Raw genomic sequence first — 21,269 nt, 5'->3', positions numbered from 1 at the left:
TTCTTGCTTTCTTTTGTTTTCTTTTACATAGTCATTTATTTTATTCCTTAAATGTGTATAAATAAATACATAAATAAATACATAAATAAATAAATAAGAGTTTTTGGGTAATTCTCCACTGTTAGCATTTACCACCTTCCCCTACCCCAATGCTTTAATTTAAAAAAATTACATTGTCCATAGAATTTTGGGGGAGGGGGCTCCAAGTCAGTGTTGACTCTTGGTAACTGCCTAGACAAGTCCCTGCAGTTTTTTTGGCAAGGTTTTTTGGAAGTGGCATGCCATTGCCTGCTTCCTAGAGCTAAGAGAGAGTGACTGGCCCAAGGTCACCCTGCTGGCCTTGTAGCAAAGGTAGGGCTAGAATTCATTCATTCTCCTGGTTTCTAGCCTGATGCCTTAACCACTGCACCAGACTGGCTCTCCCATATGAATTAGTCATACTCTTTTTATACTGTTAAATAATAAAAAAATGGTATTACTCGTTGTGTTGATTTCTTTTCAGAAATGAAATTGCAAGTTATGTTTAGAAATAATTCTTTACCTCACGTGTGATTATGAAATAAAAAATATTAACCACAACTCTTATTTATGGAGTTACTTACTCAGTCATAAAGTATTAATACAGGTAGTCCTTGCTTAATGACCACAATAGGGACTAGAAAATTGGTTGTTAAGTGGTGTGGACATTAAGCAAGTCACCACATAACTGGACCCGATTTTAGACCATTTTTACGATGGTTGTAAAGCGAATCACCACAGTCATTAAGCAAATCACATAGTCGTTAAGTGCATCCAGCTTCCTGAATGGACGTTTTTGTCCGAAACTGGCAAAAAAGGTTGCAAATCGCAATTACGTGACCACAGGACGCTGTAACCAGCAGTAAACGCGAGCCAGTTTGCAAGTGCCTGAATTGCAATCACATGACTATGGGGATGGTGCAATGGTTGTAAGTGCAAGTACAGGTCATAAAGCACTTTTTCCAAGGCCATCGTTACTTCGGACTGTTGTTAAGCGAATGGTCGTTAAGTAAGGACTACCTGTAGTGCAACTTTAAGAGCAGTTGTTTGGAATAAAATACTTTCATAGACCTCATTTTATTTAAATAAATCACAAAGCTGAATTTTGGAATGCTCTCCACAATAACCTGAGAATATTTCTTTTTCCATATTCATGATGTTTCAAAATGCATGTCATGTGTAATACATTAAACAATAAATTCACTTAGAACAGTTACTTGCCAAAGCAACATTTGTGTTTCTCCTAGAATCATTATTTTTGAATGGCCGTTGAGATTTTGTTTAATAAACTAAAAGAAAAAATTGCAAATACTTTGCAGGGCTAGGGTACAAGTTGTAATATTAATATTCTTGCTAAAAGTATCTGATTAATAGTGTCCATTTAAAAATATCCAGATAGGTATGGTTTTTCTTCCATGAAAGAATATAGTATCAATTGTATCATTTAAACTTAATATTAAACATTAAACAAAGTTATATTCTATGGTAGCTGGTAATTTCACTAATCATGAAGGAAATGTTATTATTTACAATATTGGCTCCAGCCCGGGTAGAAAGTAAAAACAACTGTGGTAGAAATCATGTTTATCAGTTTAAAGTTTGTTCTGCTATTTTAAGACGGAACAGCTTCACTGCTATTGTGATTCTTTCATATGTTATTCTATTCATTTCATTCAATGAGTCTCAGTTTATATATAATTTCACTTTAGGTGTCTTAATCTTTTACCTATGAGAGATGATGTAGGAACTACCAGTTCCCAGTGTGATAACTTATGGAACATGTGGAGAACTATATTCAGATGTTTCCTGTGTGGTATGGTGTATAGATTGCTAATAGCCATACTTTTTTCTTGATCTGTATTCCAAAGCAGGCAAAATGTTGCTCCCTGAGTCCATATATAGTAGTTGTCAGGCAATTGATTAAACCTTATGTAGCAGGTGTACATAATTGCTGATGGCCCAGTTAATTAGTTTCTCATCCACCACAAAGGATGCTAGGAGTTATGATATCCTACATTTATTTAAGAAAACATGGTAATCTATTTAGGGCTGGTGTGGGAGATATGATACCGTTTCCCAAAGTAGGAGTGCTGAGAATATCAACATGTAAGTAAAACCTAGCACTAAGTGTGAGAAATGCAAAGCAGGGTTTCCATTAAGCTATTGGAAGGGGAGGAGAAAAAGGTGCCAAGTTGAAATTAAAAGAAGAGGTTATAATAACTTCATTCTGTCAAAGGGCAATCTCCTGCTTGGTGTGGTTCCAGTCTATAGTACCTATGCTGTCATTTTATTGGGGACTAAGATTAAAACCGTATCAAATGGTTGATTGCCCTCTGACAGAATGAAGTTTGAATTAACTTAAGAGTGGGGATCCTGTTTCTACCCATTATTGTTCCTTCCTACCCCATGATTACACAGTAAGGTTATAAAACTAACTTAGAGACAAGAATTTCTGGAAATGCCCCATTTTTGTAGAACCACCCAACATTTCTTTTCTTTATCAGCAGCAAGGAGGGTTAACACTGAGGTTAAAGTTAACCCTTCTAGCTCAGTGCTATTAGGAAATACTTAGGGTATTTGCAAATACAGTGGGGCAAAAAGTATTTAGTCAGCCACCAATTGTGCAAGTTCTCCCACTTAAAAAGATGAGAGAGGCCTGTAATTTTCATCATAGGTATACCTCAACTATGAGAGACAAAATGGGGAAAAAAATCCAGAAAATCACATTGTCTGATTTTTAAAGAATTTATTTGCAAATCATGGTGGAAAATAAGTATTTGGTCACCTACAAACAAGCAAGATGTCTGGCTCTCACAGACCTGTAACTACTTCTTTAAGAGGCTCCTCTGTCCTCTACTCGTTAACTGTAGTAATGGGACCTGTTTGACCTTGTTATCAGTATAAAAGACACCTGTCCACAACCTCAAACAGTCACACTCCAAATTCCACTATGGCCAAGAGCAAAGAGCTGTTGAAGGACACCAGAATCAAAATTGTAGAGCTGCACCAGGCTGGGAAGACTGAATCTGCAATAGGCAAGCAGCTTGGTGTGAAGAAATCAACTGTGGGAGCAATAATTAGAAAATGGAAGACATACAAGACCACTGATAATCTCCCTCGATCTGGGGCTCCACGCAAGATCTCACCCCGTGGGGTCAAAATGATCACAAGAACAGTGAGCAAAAATCCCAGAACCACACGGGGGAACCTAGTGAATGACCTGCAGAGAGCTGGGACCAAAGTAACAAAGGCTACCATCAGTAACACACTATGCTGCCAGGGATTCAAATCCTGCAGTGCCAGATGTGTCCCCTGCTTAAGCCAGTACATGTCTGGGCCTGTCTGAAGTTTGCTAGAGAGCATTTGGATGATCCAGAAGAGGATTGGGAGAATGTCATATGGTCAGATGAAACCAAAGTAGAACGTTTTGGTCTAAACTCAACTCGTTGTGTTTGGAGGAGAGAGAATGCTGAGTTGCATCCAAAGAACACCATACCTACTGTGAAGCATGGGGGTGGAAACATCATGCTTTGGGGCTGTTTTTCTGCAAAGGGACCAGGACGACTGATCCGTGTAAAGGAAAGAATGAATGGGGCCATGTATCATGAGATTTTGAGTGAACACCCCCTTCCATCAGCAAGGGCATTGAAGATGAAATGTGGCTGGGTCTTTCAGCATGACAATGATCCCAAACACACCGCCCGGGCAACGAAGGAGTGGCTTCGTAAGAAGTATTTCAAGGTCCTGGAGTGGCCTAGCCAGTCTCCAGATCTCAACCCCATGGAAAACCTTTGGAGGGAGTTGAAAGTCCGTGTTGCCCAGCGACAGCCCCAAAACATCACTGCTCTAGAGGAGATCTGCATGGAGGAATAGGCCAAAATACCAGCAACAGTGTGTGAAAACCTTGTGAAGATTTACAGAAAACGTTTGACCTCTGTCATTGCCAACAAAGGATATATAACAAAGTATTGAGATGAACTTTTGATATTGATCAAATACTTATTTTCCACCATGATTTGCAAATAAATTCTTTAAAAATCAGACAGTGTGATTTTCTGGATTTTTTTTCTCATTTTGTCTCTCATAGTTGAGGTATACCTATGATGAAAATTACAGGCCTCTCTCATCTTTTTAAGTGGGAGAACTTGCACAATTGGTGGCTGACTAAATACTTTTTTGCCCCACTGTACATCACTCCCAACCCAGTTAAGAATGTCATGTGACTAGTGCCTACACATCATATATTCCAACTTCCAGGTCAAGTCAGGTTCCACAGTACAAGATGCAGCTGTAGGGTCTTTGATATTTGGCCATTGCTTAAATAACTTCAGTAAAGGAGACCCCATTACATCTTAAAGTAGTCTGTTTCACTTGAAACAACTCATACCATTAGGAAATTTCTCATACAGGTCATCTGACACCTGCTTCTCTGCAGTTTTAACATAGTGCTGTTGCATGTATGAAGAGAAAACAGTTCTTACCCTTCTTCTACATGCTCTGCATTTACTATTAAGAGAAGATCTTTGCCACTACCCAGTTCTTTAAACCAGTCCTCTTAGGATTTAGTTTTTATTTTGTTGTCATTCTAGTTCATCTTCTTTGGAAGTAGGTTCAGATTATCCAAGTTTTGCTTAAAATTTGAAGTTAAAAACTAAACAAAATTCTTAACATGCAACCTAACTTGTTAAAGTAGAGAAAAACACTTTATTTTACTGTATGTTTGCTACGTTTCTGTTAACCCAATTTAAACATTGATTTAATTATAAGCCAGTGCATCACACTACTAACTCACATTCAGCTAACAATTTATTCAGATGTTTGCATCTTTTTTTACAATTGCTGATAGCTCATCAAGTTTTCCCATAACCTATATTCATGGTGATGATGATGATGATGATGATTTTTTAGACTTATTGTTTTAAACGTAGGGTTTTAATACAGAGAACTGTTTTTGTCATCTTTGATATTACCTATTCCTTCACTTGTGTTGTTTCAAATTTGATAAACACCCTGTATCTTTTCATCAAAATCTCCTTCAAGGTTGAACCACGGCCAGTAATGACTTCTTGTGCATTTAGCTGTTTAATTACCTATGGATCCATCTAACAGTAATGGCCTCCAACCCTTTTTCCCCATCTAATCAGCAAGAATATAATAGGAAACCTCAGAATCAATGTGCTCCACATTCCCAATATTCACTGCACTGTGAATTTTGTAAGCTTGATGAACCTATGCTTGCTCTTATTAATATATTTATTATATATTCAAACCAGCTGCATAATCTAGAATTTTTCCTGATATTAACGCCACCCAGAGTCACTGGTTTGAGATGGGCGGCTATACAAATTGAATTAAATAAATAAATAAGTAAACAAATATTAGTTTGACTACACTATAGTTTTCTAGATGTGTTTGTTTCACCTTGAACATGGGAACATTTGTCTATCTCCAGTATCATAAACTTTCAGGACTATGGGATATAATTCATCTATCATGAGTGACTTGAATCATTAATTAAGTGCCCCTTAATCACCCTTCACTTATATCCCAGCTCTTTGGGTTACTTTGGATAGTCATATTCCCTTGGTCCAACCTACTACACAGAGTTGTGGAGAAAAACCTGAGAATGGAGTTCAGTATACACTACCCTGAACTCCTGGAGAACAGGCAGAAAAATAAACAGACAAACAAATAAATAGTAAGTCAGAGCAACACTACTGTGTTTTTTCTTGGATATGGGCCCCTCTTACATCTTTTATATATGCTTTTTCATTTTTTCCCATAGAACCTTAAGTACAGATATATACTGTGAAATGGTTATATTACTATATTATTACTACTACTACTACTACTACTACTATTATGGTTGGTCGCACAGTCAGCTGAATGTTTAGACTGGATTTGGCATTTTTATCGACCTGTCTAGTCCTTCCCAAGGACCTGGGGTAGGCAGGTGTTGTTGTTTGACATCATCATCATCATCATCATCATCATCTGTCTATCTTTTGGTCAGCTCAAGGTGACAAACATACCTAATATCTCTGCCTCTTATTTTCCTCACAACAACAACCCTGTGAGGTGTGTTGGGCTGAGAGTGACTGGCCCAAAGTCACCCAGCTGGCTTTCATGGTTGTTATTTTGGGGAAATATAGCAGGAGAGAGGTGTGTGTGCTGATCTGACATAATTCTAATAAAGAAATAAATATCAGCAAGATAAAACTGATATGAAGGTTAGCATTTTACAATTTTAGTTTTTTAAAATTCATTTTAAATAGTTGATTGTTACCCAGTGTGAATGGAATTGCTACTTTAGTAAAAAATAATATAGTTATGTTGTCTAGTTAGTTTGTTTTTAGTAGGCTAAAGTGAAAGATTTTGCTCCAAGACACTAAAACACAGATGCCACAACTTCTACTAGCCTAAGTGCTATGCATGCTGTTGCATAACATAGCAAGGGCCACCCTCCAAAAACAGGCAGGGCCATGTTTTTTTATTTTTATTTTTTTATTATTTTATTTTATTTTATTTTATTTTAATAAACATTTTAAGCATATTTTATTTTTATATTTTTAAGTAATCAAATTGCAAAAAAGCCACATTCTTCTTCTTTCTTCATAGTATATAGCAGTTTCTGCTGGTTAAAAAAAAATCTGCAGCTTTGGTGGAAGGCAAGGAGGAATGGATGAAAGAAGCAACTGTTTTTTCCCTGCAGATTTAGCATGAAAATATTTTGGGAGCTGGGATAACAGACTAGGAACAGCAGATAGAGAAAGCCCCATCAGTTTGTTACAAGGTGACCGGAGATAATTGGGAAGGTAGGGAAGTGGCCTGGGAAGCTGTACATGGAAAAATCAGAGACATCTGTAGTTGGGGTTGGCTGTGGGACTGTGAAAAAATGGTTGAGGAAGCCAAGAAAAAGACAGGTAAGGGAATATACAGTGGGCAGAATGGATAGAAAGAGCAGCTGGCAGGCCATAAACCTGAGTGTGAGAAATTAGTGTCTGGTGATGGCAGGAGGTGATTTTCTTGGATTGATCTAGAATACTTATATATCCCATTGTATTTCAGCAATAACAGCAATAACAACAAAAGCTTCTAGGGCTTTGGATATCTTTAATAAAATAATCAGCACAAAAAGTATCTCAAAAGTATCAGCTGATAAATTTAATTTGTTGAAATACAGTCTATTCAAAGATTACTATTGCTTCTGAACAACTTTTTTTAGCTGAAGTAAGTTTGATCCTTAATATTTACTGCATGTTGGGATTTTTACTTTAGGACTTACCGTATTTTTCCATCAATAAGATGCTCTGATGTACAAGACGATGCCCCCTTTTCCAACCCAAAATTAAATCAATATTTTAAAGATAGTGCAGAACACATTTTTATTTAGTAATTAGGTAACATTTACCCAATACACTTGGTGGGAGGAGGTCCAAACCGTCTCTCTGCAGCTCTATTTCCAGGCTCTTTTGTATAACTGATTACATTCAATCACAAGTGAAACTGCCGATAGCTTGTCTCTGCAAACAGACTTCCTCCAATTGGTTTGTTCAGCATCAGCTGAGGTCAGTTACATAAGGCTCGTGATTGGAGGAAGTCTGTTTGCAGAGACAGTATGGGCAGTTTCACTCGTGATTGGAGGCTCGTGATTGGAGGAAGCCTGTTTTCAGAGTCAAGCTATTTCACTCATGATTGGAGGTTAGCAATAGGAGGAAGCCTTTTTGCAGAGACAAAGTATGGGCAGTTTTGCAACCACGCGGTTCTCTCCTTGGATTACTTCCTTGCATAAGACGCCCTTCAATTTTTAGCGTGAGGATTTTAAAAAAAAGGATCGTCTTATAGTTGGAAAAATACAGTATTTTTGGCAAACATATACTCTGAATGAAAAAAATTGATATTTGATGGAGTGAATAAATCAAATTCATTAATTGAATGTTAGTTTTGATAGCATTATAGAAAGCCTGCAGTGTTTTGTTCTGAATTCTATATTATCATTTTAGGCCACAGAAAGTGAAGCTGGTGACATGGACCTAAGTGGATTACCAGAGACAGCAGTAGATTCTGAGGATGATGATGATGAAGAAGATATTGAGAGAGCTTCTGATCCTTTGATGAGCAGAGATATTGTTAGAGACTGTCTAGAAAAAGATCCAATAGACAGGACAGATGATGATATTGGTAAGCTACCACTGGCACCAAAAAGAGGAAAAGAGGATTTTTATTTTCAGCAACACTAAAAACTTTTGATGAGATATTTTTTGTTCCAAAATATAACTAAATGAAATTGTTTCCATGAATCAAAATAAAATTAACAAAAGAAAGTTCTGTATGTCTGAGATGTACATATATAGGAATGAAGCTTGACTGTTGGTTTTTCCCACCTTATTCTCTCCCTCCCTCCCTCCCACATTTAGTCTTTACTGAAAGTATGTAAGTATTGATGCTTTTTGCTTATGAAGTTTTTGATGTAAGGAATAGAGCTTGAAACACACTAGAACTTTAATCTGAGCATTTAACTATAATTTTCTTAAAGCTGGGAGTTGGGCAGCATTTATTGTTGTTGTTGGTTGCACAGTCAGCCAGATGTTTAGACTGGATTTAGCATTTTTATCCACTTGTTATTGTTATTGTTATTATTCATTAATATCTGCCCATATATATTCTTCATGTCTGCTCTATGAATCAGAATTATCAGAAGATTGTAATGATAGGCAATAATATAAAAAATAAGCATAGTCAAATGCCTTTTATGAGACTGTCTTCTAAAATACTAAATGCTTCAGGGGGAAAAAAAAGTATTTGTTTGCTGTAAACCACTCAGCAATCTAAGTAAAAAGGCAAGATAAAAGATCTTACATATGGCAGAATATACATATTTTTCAACCAGTATAAAATTCTATTAAGATAAAACTGATCTGAACTTCATTGAACTAATTCCTGTCAGCAAGTGGGCCACAACAAAGAAGTTCTTGTAGGAAGTCCTTGTCAAACAAATATGTTAGCCCAACATGCTAGAAAAATTGCCAGCTTGATGATTCATGAAATTTCTGTTCTTTTTTGAATGTGATTCATATATTTAATTTTACAAACTTGTGAAATGGCTTTTCATATTTATTTATTTTTTATTTTTTATATTAGTTGTGGGATATCTTTCAGGTGACAGTTGTAAAATATTTGGAGATGACATAGAATATATTATACAATAGAGGAAATATTATTAACTCTCCCAAATAAGGTTATTTATTTATTTTATTTTATTTATATGGCTGCCCATCTCAAACAAGCGACTGTGTGGCAAACAATCATAAAAACAATTAAAACCAAATTACAAACACAACACAAAAGAAAATTAAATATAAGTTACGTATACATGTATAACTCAGCTATATTTTCTCCTCTAGAACAACTCTTGGAATTCATGCATCAGTTACCAGCTTTTGCTAACATGACAATGTCAGTGAGAAGAGAACTCTGTGCTGTAATGGTGTTTGCAGTTGTAGAAAGGGCAGGAACCATTGTTCTAAATGATGGAGAAGAAGTAAGTAGATAGTGTCTGTAACTTCTTGAGTTTGTCAGAGAAATATGAAATTTATATTTCAGGTAATAAATTATTTTACTCAAAAATCAGAGATAAATTGATGAATATAAAATGCACGCATGGTTACAATATTGACATTAAAATTATTGATACACAGTTATTATATGCAGTATCAAACTGAATTTCTTTATTCAAATATAAATATATCTCTGAGTATTGTACCACAGATTTTGAAAGATATGTGGTTAAAACACTGGGATTCTCTATCCAGTTCTTGCTTTGTACAGATTATAGCAGAAGTAAACTTAATCTAACAACAGGCAGTCCTCAATTTACGACAGCAATTGTGACCAGAATTTTTGTCGCTAAGTGATGCAATCCTAAAGCATGACTGCATCACTTAGCAACAGCAATCCTTGCAGTCCCAGTTGCCCTTATTAACCGAATCCCACAGTCATTAGGTGGGGCAACTTCCTGCCAGCTTCTTACAACTAAAGCCAGTGGAGAAGCTGGCCAGAAGTTGCAAGTCCCAGGCTAGCAGGCAGGTAAGTGGCTGCTGCCAGTTGGGGAAGGGAGTGAGGGGTTGCGTGGGTGAGGGTTGGGGAGCTGCGTGGGGGTACACAAAATGTGCGGCTTGGGTCAGGGTGGATGCGAGGAGGTGCATGAATGGCATGGGTTGGGGAGAGTGTGCAAGGGGCGTGGGTCGGGGAGGGTGCATAAGGGGCGCGCAAGAGACGTGGGTCAGGAAGGATGTGTGAGGGGGTGCATGAGAGGTATGATGTGGGTCAGGGAGGGTGTGCAAGGGTGCTGGTTGGGGAAGGTGCACAAGGGTGCACAAGTGACTGGTGTGACGTGAGTGCAGAGAGACTGGGGGAGGGTGCACAGATTGGGGAGATTTACCCCAGTGATCTGTGACCTTCCCTGTCAGTTTCCCCATTGACTTTCTGGGAAAGCCGGCAGAGAATGTTGCAGATGGCAATCACATGATCACAGGGTCCTGCAACCAGTCAGAAGTGCGAACCAGTTGCCAAATGCTCAGATCGTGATCACATGACCAAGGGGGTGCTGGGACAGCTGAAACTCTGAGGACCGGTCGTAACTGCATTCGTTCAGTGTCATCATAACTTTGAATGGTTGCTAAATGAATGGTAGGTTGAAGACTACCTGTAATTTTATTTATCTGGGAAATAGCTCAGATATGAGACCAGAAAATCAAGTTGGATGTCTTTATCTCTTGTAGACTGGGTGTGTAAATTTGTTAGGTATTTAAATTAGACTTAAAGCACACCTATCTCTACCTGAAAATTTGCATCTATTTGATTCAGTGTATGATCACATCTTTCTGTCTTCCCTACTTGCAAGCATTTATTAGAAAACTGAAAATGTAGTTTTATCTTGCTTATCTGAAACAATGTATTTTATTTTTAGCTTGATTCCTGGTCTGTTATTTTGAATGGTTCTGTGGAAGTAACATATCCAGATGGAAGAACAGAAATATTATGCATGGGAAACAGTTTTGGTGTTTCCCCTACCATGGACAAAGAATATATGAAAGGAATCATGAGAACCAAAGTGGATGATTGCCAGGTAGAATTTGAAGTCTGTGAGCCATTAGAACAGTTTGCACATTTCTTATGGTTAGATGGTATTAAATTTCGATCCCTTTCGTGCTTCATCCCACTACAGCCACAAGTAGAGTTTTGTCTTCTGTTTTCAATTAACAGTTTTATCCTATGTCTCTCTTGAATACCTTTCTATATATGCAATTTGCAGACTACAATTTTGGAGAGATCTTCCAACTGACCTGTATCTTAACCACATCCACACATCAGTGCCCTCTTGGAGCCATCATCTAAAAGCCTATATATATTCGTAAGGCTGGACTGGCCAGCTATGCTGTTTGTTTTAAACCCTCCAGAGAGACTGTGCATATTTTGTTCAGCATTGCACTGCATTCTCTGTAATAGCCTTCCCCAAAATTGGCACTTTTCTGTGTGTGAATAACCTGTAAGAATCCCCCAGCCAGTACAGCTGAAAAGTTCATATATCTAGAAGATGCCATATTTGCATCTTCAAGATGTATGAACAATTGGTTTGTTCAGGAAATGGAGGGGAATGGTGAAGTGAGATTGTTATGATAGTTAGTAATTCAAATTGAATAAGTTGATGAATTTTCACAAACAAGAAGCTTAGTAGAATTTTGTTCCTAGTTTATACAAATACTTAAGATAGCAGTAATTATGGTATGGCATAGTTGCACATTCACTTTCTAAAAAGATGGCCTAATTATGATGGTAAATAGATATTATTTCTAGTAGTTATTTTATCTTTTATTTTATTTATGCAATTTCTATAGCTGCCCATCTCAATCCAAGTGGCGAACAATTTCAATAATTAAAACCATTAAAACAGTTACATTAAAAATTACATAAAAATCAACAATGCAACCAGGTAACTGGGCCCGTAGCACTTTCAGGACCCCAGGCTCGGGCACATAGCCAAGTTTTTAAAGGCTAGCAGGGTCAGGGCCATCCTGAGTTCTGAAGGAAGAATGTTCCAGAGGGCAGGGGCTGCTGCTGAGAAGGCACACCTCATCCCTGCGAGTTGACATTCCTTGGCTGATGGGATCTGCAGCATCCCCAACCTACTAGACCAAATTGGAGGGGTAGAAACTGTTGGGAGAAGACAATCCCTTAGGTTACCCGGTCCCAAGTCACGTAGGGCTTTAAAGGTGACAACCAGCACCTTGAATTTCACCTGGAAACATACTGGTACCAATGCAGCTCCTGTAGTGGTGGTGTTACATGTGCCGCATATCTGGCACCATTTACTATCCATGCAGCCTCATTTTGCACCAGTTGAAGCTTCCGAACGCTCTTCAAGGGCAGCCTCATATAGAGTGCATTGCAACAATCCAAACAGGATGTAATGAGGGTGTGAGTGATTGTGAGGAAGGCCTCCCAGTCCAGGAATGGGCACAACTGGTGCACAACCCAAAAGTGTACAAAGGTCCTTTTAGCCAAGGTTGCCACCTGCTCTTTAAGCAGGAGCCATGAGTCCAAGAGGACCCCCAGATTGCACACCAGGTCTGTCTGAGGCCATGCTACACCATAGAGGACCAAAGATGGAAAAACCTTATTCCCAGGAGGACCAAAAACCCAAAGCCAGTCCATCTTGCTTGGATTAAGTTGAAGCCCACTGCACCCCATCCAGGCCCCTACAGCCTCCAGACACTGGGATAGGACATCCATGGCATCACTCAATGGGGTGGAGATATATAACTGAGTATCATCTGCATTTGATGGTATCTCACCCCAAACTGTCGGATCACTTCAGCCAGTGGCTTCATGTAGATGTTAAACAGAAGAGGGGAGAGAATGGAGCCCTGAGGCATCCCACATAATGCGACCTTTCCCAACTCCCGAAGCTGATTCAGAAGTATACCATGATCAGTGGTATCAAATGCCACTGAGAGGTCCATTAGTTGCCTGGGGTGGAGTATTTGAATAGGCCCAGCCTCCCTGCAGAGGGGCGTAATGCCAGAGAATTGGAGGCTCATCAGGGAGTGATCTGACCATGGTTGGGGAGAAACTAATATCTCCCCCAATTTCAGAGCACTGTGCCAACTGCCATTGCTCCAACAGAAAAATCAGATGGGTTGTGTTGCCGCTGTTATGTGTTGGGCCTTGGATGACCTGGGCCAGGCCCATGGCTGCCATGGTAGTCATGAATTCCCAAGCCATCTCCGAACCTGTGCACAGCAAAGGCAGATTAAAGTCCCCAAAGACCATAAGCCTGGGGAACCTCACTGCCAGCCCAGCCACGGAGTCTAGACACTCAGGCAGGGAGGTTGCTACGCAGCAGGGAGGCTGGTACACCAGCAACAGTCCCAACTGATCCCTATTAATGTCCAACTTAATAAATAATGTCTCACACCCAGTAACCTGAGGAGCAAGGCCCCTGGATGCCTCCTACGTTTCTTGGATGAACACTACCACCCCACCTCCCCTACCCTGGAGTCTTGGCTGGTGCCACACCTGGAAACCATCTGGGCAGATCTCGGAGAAGGGAAACCCCCCTTCTGTCCCAGCCAAGTTTTGGTAATACACGTCAGATCAACCTTTTCATTGACAATTAAGTTGTGAATCAAGTTATCTTAATAATCTGCTATTCCAAAATCAAACAGAAGTTCTAAAAATATTTTGAATTTAACTACAGAGCATTAAAAAATAACATAAATACAGTCAGGTCCAGAAATATAGGGACATCGACACAATTCTAACATCTTTGCCTCTATACACCACCACAATGGATTTGGAATGAAACAAACACAATGTGCCTTAACTGCAGACTGTCAGCTTTAATTTGAGGGTATGTACATCCAACTCAGGTGAATGGTGTAGGAATTACAACAGTTTGCATATGTGCCTCCCACTTGTTAAGGGACCAAAAGTAATGGGACAGAATAATAATCATACATCAAACTTTCCCTTTTTAATACTTGGTTGCAAATCCATTGCAGTCAATCACAGCCTGAAGTCTGGAACGTATAGACATCACCAGACGCTGGGTTTCATCCCTGGTGATGCTCTGCCAGGCCTCTACTGCAACTCTCTTCAGTTCCTGCTTGTTCTTGGGGCATTTTCCCTTCAGTTTTGTCTTCAGCAAGTGAAATGCATGCTCAATGGGATTCAGGTCAGGTGATTGACTTGGCCATTGCATAACATTCCACTTCTGTCCCTTCAAAAACTCTTTGGTTGCTTTTGCAGTATGCTTTGGGTCATTGTCCATCTGTACTGTGAAGCGCCGTCCAATGAGTTCTGCAGCATTTGGCTGAATGTGAGCAGATAATATTGCCCGAAACACTGCAGAATTCATCCTGCTGCTTTTGTCAGCAGTCACATCATCAATAAATACAAGAGAACCAGTTCCATTGGCAGCCATACATGCCCACGCCATGACACTACCACCACCATGCTTCACTGATGAGGTGGTATGCTTAGGATCATGAGCAGTTCCTTTCCTTCTCCATACTCTTCCCATCACTCTGGTACAAGTTGATCTTGGTCTCATCTGTCCATAGGATATTGTTCTAGAACTGTGAAGGCTTTTTTAGATGTCGTTTGGCAAACTCTAATCTGGCCTTCCTGTTTTTGAGGCTCACCAATGGTTTACATCTTGTGGTGAACCCTCTGTATTCACTCTGGTGACGTCTTCTTTTGATTGTTGACTTTGACACACATACATCTACCTCCTGGAGAGTGTTCTTGATCTGGCCAACTGTTGTGAAGGGTGTTTTCTTCACCAGGGAACGAATTCTTCGGTCATCCACCACAGTTGTTTTCCGTTGTCTCCTGGGTCTTTTGGTGTTGCTGAGTTCACTGGTGCATTCCTTCTTTTTGAGAATGTTCCAAACAGTTGTTTTGGCCACGCCTAATGTTCTTACTATCTCTCTGATGGGTTTGTTTTGTTTCTTCAGCCTAATGATGGCTTGCTTCACTGATAGTGACAGCTCTTTGGATCTCATCTTGAGAGTTGACAGCAACAGATTCCACATGCAAATAGCACACTTGAAATGAACTCTGGGCCTTTTATCTGCACATTGTAATTGGGGTACTGAGGGGATATCACACACCTGGCCATGGAACAGCTGAGAAGCCAATTGTCCCATTACTTTTGGTCCCTTACCAAGTGGGAGCCACATATGCAAACTGTTGTAATTCCTACACCATTCACCTGAGTTGGATGTACATACCCTCAAATTAAAGCTGGCAGTCTCCAGTTAATGCACATTGTGTTTGTTTCATTCCAAATCCATTGTGGTGGTGTATAGAGGCAAAGATGTTAGAATTGTTTCGATGTCCCAATATTTCTGGACCTGACTGTACATAGGAAAAATAATAACTCTACTAAGGTTGTAAACATAGTTACCATAGAATAAGCACATTGAAGTCAATAAGTCTTAATTTTTAATAGAGATTTATTTATATTTTTATTTATTTATATTTCAAATTTGTCACCCCCCATCTCACTGTGGAGTGACTCTGAGCAGTTTACAGTAAAAATAGAATAAAACATTAATTAAAATAGATATTAATTAATTAAAATATACTAAAAACAAACTTCCTTTATAATACTTCCAAGAGGCAGATGTTAATTAGGTATTAATAAACTCGGGGAGCATCGTCAAGGTGCCAGCCATCCCCAGGGTCGATTGTATCTTTCCTCACCCCACGCAAGTTGGCAGAGCCAAGTCTTCAATTCCCTCTGAAAAATTGGGAGGGTAGGGGCTCGTCTCACCTCTGAGGAGAGAGTATTCCATAGGGCGGGGATGATGGCAGAGAAGGCTCTCCTCCTAGGACCCACCAGTCGACATTCTCTCACTGACGGGATTTGCAACATGCCTTCTCTGCCGGACCAGGTGGGACAGGTCGATGTAATGGGGGCGAGACGGTCCCTCAGGTAACCTGGACCCATGCCATGTAGGGCTTTAAAGGTGATAACCAACACCTTGAATTGTACCTGGAAGCAAACTGGAACCCAATGCAGCTCCCGCAGCAAAGGTGTTACAGGCACCCAGAATTGCCTGTGTGGCTGCATTTTGAACCAGCTGTAGCTTCCAGATACTCTTCAAGGGTAGCCCCATGTAGAGTGCGTTGCAGTAGTCTAAACAAGAGATGACCAGGGTGTGAGTTACAGACTAGAGGGACTCCTGATCTAGGAAGGGGTGTAACTGGCGCACAGCACGAAGTTGCGCAAAGGCCCTCCTGGCCACAATTGCCACCTGCTCCTTGAGCAGGAGTCGTGAGTCCAGGAAGACCCCCAGATTATGCACCAGATCTGTCTGCAGTGCAGCCCCATCAAGAACCAAAGATGGTAAACCCCCAGATACAGAGGAGCCTCCAGTCCACAGCCACTCCATCTTACCAGGGTTCAGCTGAAGCCTGTTGTTCCCCATCCAGAGCCCCACAGCATCACTCAAATCACCTGGGATGGAGATGTATAGTATAATGGGGTATCATCTGTGTATTGATGATACCTCATCCCATGATGGCACATGATCTCACCCAGTAGTTTCATGTAGATGTTAAAAAGGAGCGGCGAGAGTACTGAACCCTGTGGTACCCCACAACAGAGGGGCCGTGGGCCGGACCTCTCACTCCCAATCAACACCGATTGGGACTGACCTTGGAGAAAAAAGTGAACCAGCACAAAACTCTGCTGCCCACTCCCAACTCCCTAAGTTGACCCAAAAGGATACCATGGTTGATGGTATTAAAAGCCGCTGAGAGGTCAAGAAGAGCAAGGATGGGTGCACTACCCCCATCCCGCTCCCACCAGAGATCATCCATGAGTGCGACCAATGCTGTTTCTGTCCCATATCTGGGCTTGAAACCTGACTGAAAAGGGTCCAGATAATCTGTTTCATCCAGTATCTTTTGGAGCTGCACCACCACCACCTTCTCAACCATATTCCCTAAAAAGGGGAGGAGACTGGACAAAAATTGTCCAGTACTGTGGGATTCAGGGATGGTTTCTTGAGGAGGGGATGCACCTCTTTAAAGATGACTGGGAACACCCCCTCTCTCAAGGATGAATTCACCATTGCATGGACCACCCACATGTCACCTCCCGAGCGGCCTTGACCAGCCAGTAGGGGCATGGGTCTAGTTGGCAAGTGGTGGCATTAATAGTCCGGAGGACCCTGTCCACTTCCTCTGGTCCAACAGATTCAAACTGTTCCCAGATAACAGGGTAAGTCCATACCCTGGGCATCTCCATAGTCCATGTCCCATGCTTGGAATCCAACTGGGAACCAATCTGAGTGATTTTATCCTCCAGATGCCCAGAAAACTCCTCTGCGCGGCCTTGTACATGGGTCACTGAGCCCACTTTTCCCAGAAGTGATCGAGTAATCTTAAACAGGGCTGCCAGGTAGCATTCTGTGGATGCAATAAGAGCGGAGAAATGTTGATGTTTCACCACTCTTACTACCACAAGGTAGGCCTTAATAGTGGCTCTAGCCTGTTTTCAGTCGGATTCAGTCCTTGTTTTCTTCCAGTGGCACTCTAGACGTCTCTTAATCCTTTTCAAAACCCTCAACTCTTCTGTAAACCACAGGGAGTGTTGGGCTCATTGGAACAGGAAAGGTCACACAAGTGCAATCTTATCCAAGGTCGGCCACCTTCCTATTCTAGGTGGCAGCCAAGGCCTCCTCTGGACCATGCAGCAGATCCTCAGGTATAACCCCCAGCTCCCTTTGGAACCCAATTCGGTCTATCAGTCACCGGGGATGGACCAGTTGAATAGGTCCCCCTTCCCTGTGGAGGGGGGTAGCATGAGAGAATCTCAAGGTCACCAGGGCACGATCTGACCATGACAAGGGGCACAGATGTAACCTCCTTCAGATCTTCTTGCCACTGCTCTGACAAGAAAACCAAGTCCAGTGTGAGACCACTGTCCTAAGTTGGGTCGCAAATAATCTGGGAGAGGCCCATGACCACCATGGTGGCTATGAACTCCTAGCCTGCCTCTGAGGCACATCCCAAGGATGGCAAATTGAAGTCCCCCAGAGTCATAAGTCTGGGGAACTCCACCGCCAGCCCTGAGACAGCCTCCAGCAGCTCAGGCAGGGAGGTTGCTATGCAGCAGGGAGGTTGGTACAGCAGCAACAATCCCAACTGTTCCCGCAAGCCCAGCTTCAGGAACAGGGTCTCACAACCAACCACTTGTGGAGCAGCATCCCTGAAGACCAGCAGAGATTCTTGGATGACAACTGCTACCCCTCCTCCCTTGCCCTGGGGTCTCAGCTGGTGCCAAACCATAAACCCAGCTGGGCACATTTCTGAAAGGGGCACCCCCCCCCCCTTCAGGGCCCAGCCAGGTTTCAGTGATACATGCCAGATCAGCCTGCTCCTCAGTGATCAGATCACATATAAAGGAGGCCTTGTTGGCTGACCTGGTGTTAAGCAGCAGCAGCCGGAAGCCAGGACCGCCATGGATCTGCTGTCCGGGGCCTGGGTCTGAGTCCAGAGGGCTGGAACACGCCACCAGTAACAAACACCAGGGGCGCCTTCCCTGAGAGCCCACCCTGACTTCTGTCATAACACCCCCTCCCTGTCACCATCTGAATAGTATGACCTGCCCTACACCCCCCAGGGCCTCCAATTCCCCCCAATCCCAGGCCTCTGGCTTCCCTAGTTAGGGGCCCCTCCATCCCAAACATACAATAACAATCATCCAGTCAATCAAATCAGTCAATCAGAGGTGGTGGTGTGCTCCCTGGCACTCCAGCTCCCGCTCTTGGCGCTGTAGGAGCCTTAGCCCTCAACCCCTTTAGACACCATGCCCCCACACCAACTTCTCTCACTGGTCAGTAGAGGACAACACTCACACAACCCACACGTTCCCACATCCACCCATGGACTCCCTCCCTGTCTCTCACCCTAGGGTGGGAGACCCAGCTAACATCTACTGGAGGGATCCCAACACTTAGTCTGGAATCTAACCCACCAGCTCCCAAGTCCTTCAGCTCCCCCCAGAGGGCCAGAGTCACTGTTCAGGTGCCAGATGCTAAGCCGGTTATTAGGCCGATGTCCAGGCCGATGTCCTTTGCCACTGGTCCCACTCAGGCCACTCCAGCTGCAACTCGGATCACCGCTAATGCTCAGTCCAGCCAATTTTCAGGCCCTGAGCAGTGGTCCAGCCTCGCGTCCAGCTGAGTTCTAGGCCACCGCGGTCCAGATCTCTCTTCGGGCCATGCATCATCTGGCACAACTATGGAGCTCCGCCCGGTCCCTGTCTCTCTTCAGCTAACCGCCAAGCTCCACAAACCTCCATGCATCTGGAACTGAGGCCTCAAACACTCCCAAAGACCTCAGACTAGAGCGAAAAGTTCTTCTCTGTAGCCCAGGCCTCTCCTTGAGCTCGTGCCACTCGCCTTGCGTGTTGCATCCAACCCAACCAAAGGTTGAGCTGAATGCTATTTATTCTTAATTTTTTAATTATGGCTGAATTCTTTCTTTGTACTTTAGAGAATTAAATGTAGCACTGTGCCCTTAAAGTTTTAAATATTTTTGACAATTGGATAAAATTCAAAATAATATGCTGTCGCAAATCTCTTTTCCCAGTTTGTATGCATAGCCCAGCAAGATTACTGTCGCATTCTGAATCAAGTAGAAAAAAACATGCAAAAGGTAGAAGAGGAAGGAGAGATTGTTATGGTAAAAGAGCATAGGGAATTGGATCGCACTGGAACAAGAAAAGGTCACATTGTTATTAAGGTATATTTTGTACATCACAATGTATGCAATTGAAAAAATGTATATTCCTTTCACATGAATACTTTTTTGAGGGTGTGTGTGTGTAAGTGTTTAAATAAATGTGTGTGTATGTATGTATGTATATCTGTTGTACAGATTCTTATTTTCAATGTTTTAAAGATTTATAATTTCTGTGTGAAAAACTGAATTCTTACATATATGCAAAAATATGTGCAGTATTCCTTTTCAGGTTAACCACTATTATGCAGAATCCAAAATGGAAGTAAGAAATAGTAAGCTAAAGAAATTCAAAGAGTGAAATAAGGAAAAAAATGTAGCTAAAATTAGTTTATTCCAGCATCATCCATACATTAACTTCTACATACTTTTTATTTTTTAAAGATCTCCATTCTCCTTTGAGGATCTCATCAGTGCCATCCAACCATTACATTCTGATCTTCCCCCCTCTTAATTAATTTATTTTTCTTTCATACATTTTTTGCAGTTTGATCCTCATTCATTCTCTTGTGAATACTAGTCACTCACTTGTGTATTCAGTCCATATTTATTTGGCATCTATTCATTCTTGAAACTATATTTTTGTTTTATTACTTACACCTCCTAAGTACTCATTTCCAACATATTCATCTTACTTTTATGTTTCTTCTGACTCTCATTTCCCTATAAAAAAGTGGACAGAAGCAAGATCTTATATGCAGCCAGTTTCGTGTTTTTCAGGAACCATTCCTTCCTCATAACAGACCAGATACTACCCCTACTTTTCTAACAGCATTTGCAGATCTTAAAATGTATGCATTTCCCTATCTTTAGTAAATATTCGACAAAGCTACAAAATGTATCTACCTAATTTAATTTTTTCACAAGTTTTTCACTGCAATTGTTCACTTCATTTCTCCTATACAATTAAGCTACCTTGATGTTTAATTGATTAATTTTCAGATTATACTTTTAATTGTGTCATACAATCTGTATAACATTGCTTCAAATAATTTTGATTTTCTACCAACAACACAGCAACATCTGCATAAAGTTCCTCAACCAACCCATCACTTTAACACGACCACAAGCATTTCTTACACATTTCTCTATAAATAAAGGGGACATCACACATCCTTGCCTTACTCTCTGGTCAACGTTGAACCATTCGCTTTTACTCTCATGCATACTTTATTTCCGTTAAATGCCACTTTTACTGCATGCAGCAACTAACCTATAATCCCACTTTCATGCAAATATTCCATAATTCAATATTACTTTATCATATGCTTTCTCTACATCAACAAATGTACAGTAAACTTCTTTCTTATATTCATAAATGTGTCAATATCCTGAAAAGGAAAAATCTGATCTGAACACTTCCTGCCCAACATGGCTGCACTATACTTTCCAATTTTTGTTCATTGTCCATTCTTGTACCCATTCTATCA

General features: G+C 41.1%; 1 protein-coding gene across 9 annotated transcripts in view; it reads left to right on the top strand.

The window, feature by feature from the left end:
* Window positions 1-21,269, top strand: part of RAPGEF2 (Rap guanine nucleotide exchange factor 2) — a 196,259-nt gene that overhangs the window by 133,975 nt on the left and 41,015 nt on the right. For all 9 annotated transcript variants that reach the window (XM_088132706.1, XM_088132707.1, XM_088132708.1 and 6 more), the window contains 4 exons: window positions 8,022-8,199; window positions 9,423-9,559; window positions 10,988-11,146; window positions 19,690-19,842. In XM_088132706.1, the coding sequence (XP_087988832.1) occupies window positions 8,022-8,199; window positions 9,423-9,559; window positions 10,988-11,146; window positions 19,690-19,842 (627 nt within the window). The remainder of the gene's footprint in view (window positions 1-8,021; window positions 8,200-9,422; window positions 9,560-10,987; window positions 11,147-19,689; window positions 19,843-21,269) is intronic.

The sequence above is a fragment of the Python bivittatus genome, unplaced genomic scaffold (assembly GCF_059951505.1).
Source record: "Python bivittatus isolate LINGU-HERP-01145 unplaced genomic scaffold, Pbiv_v1 ctg000070_np1212, whole genome shotgun sequence".
NCBI classification, from domain to species: Eukaryota; Metazoa; Chordata; class Lepidosauria; order Squamata; family Pythonidae; genus Python; species Python bivittatus.
This window is presented reverse-complemented; position numbering and strand designations above follow the sequence as displayed.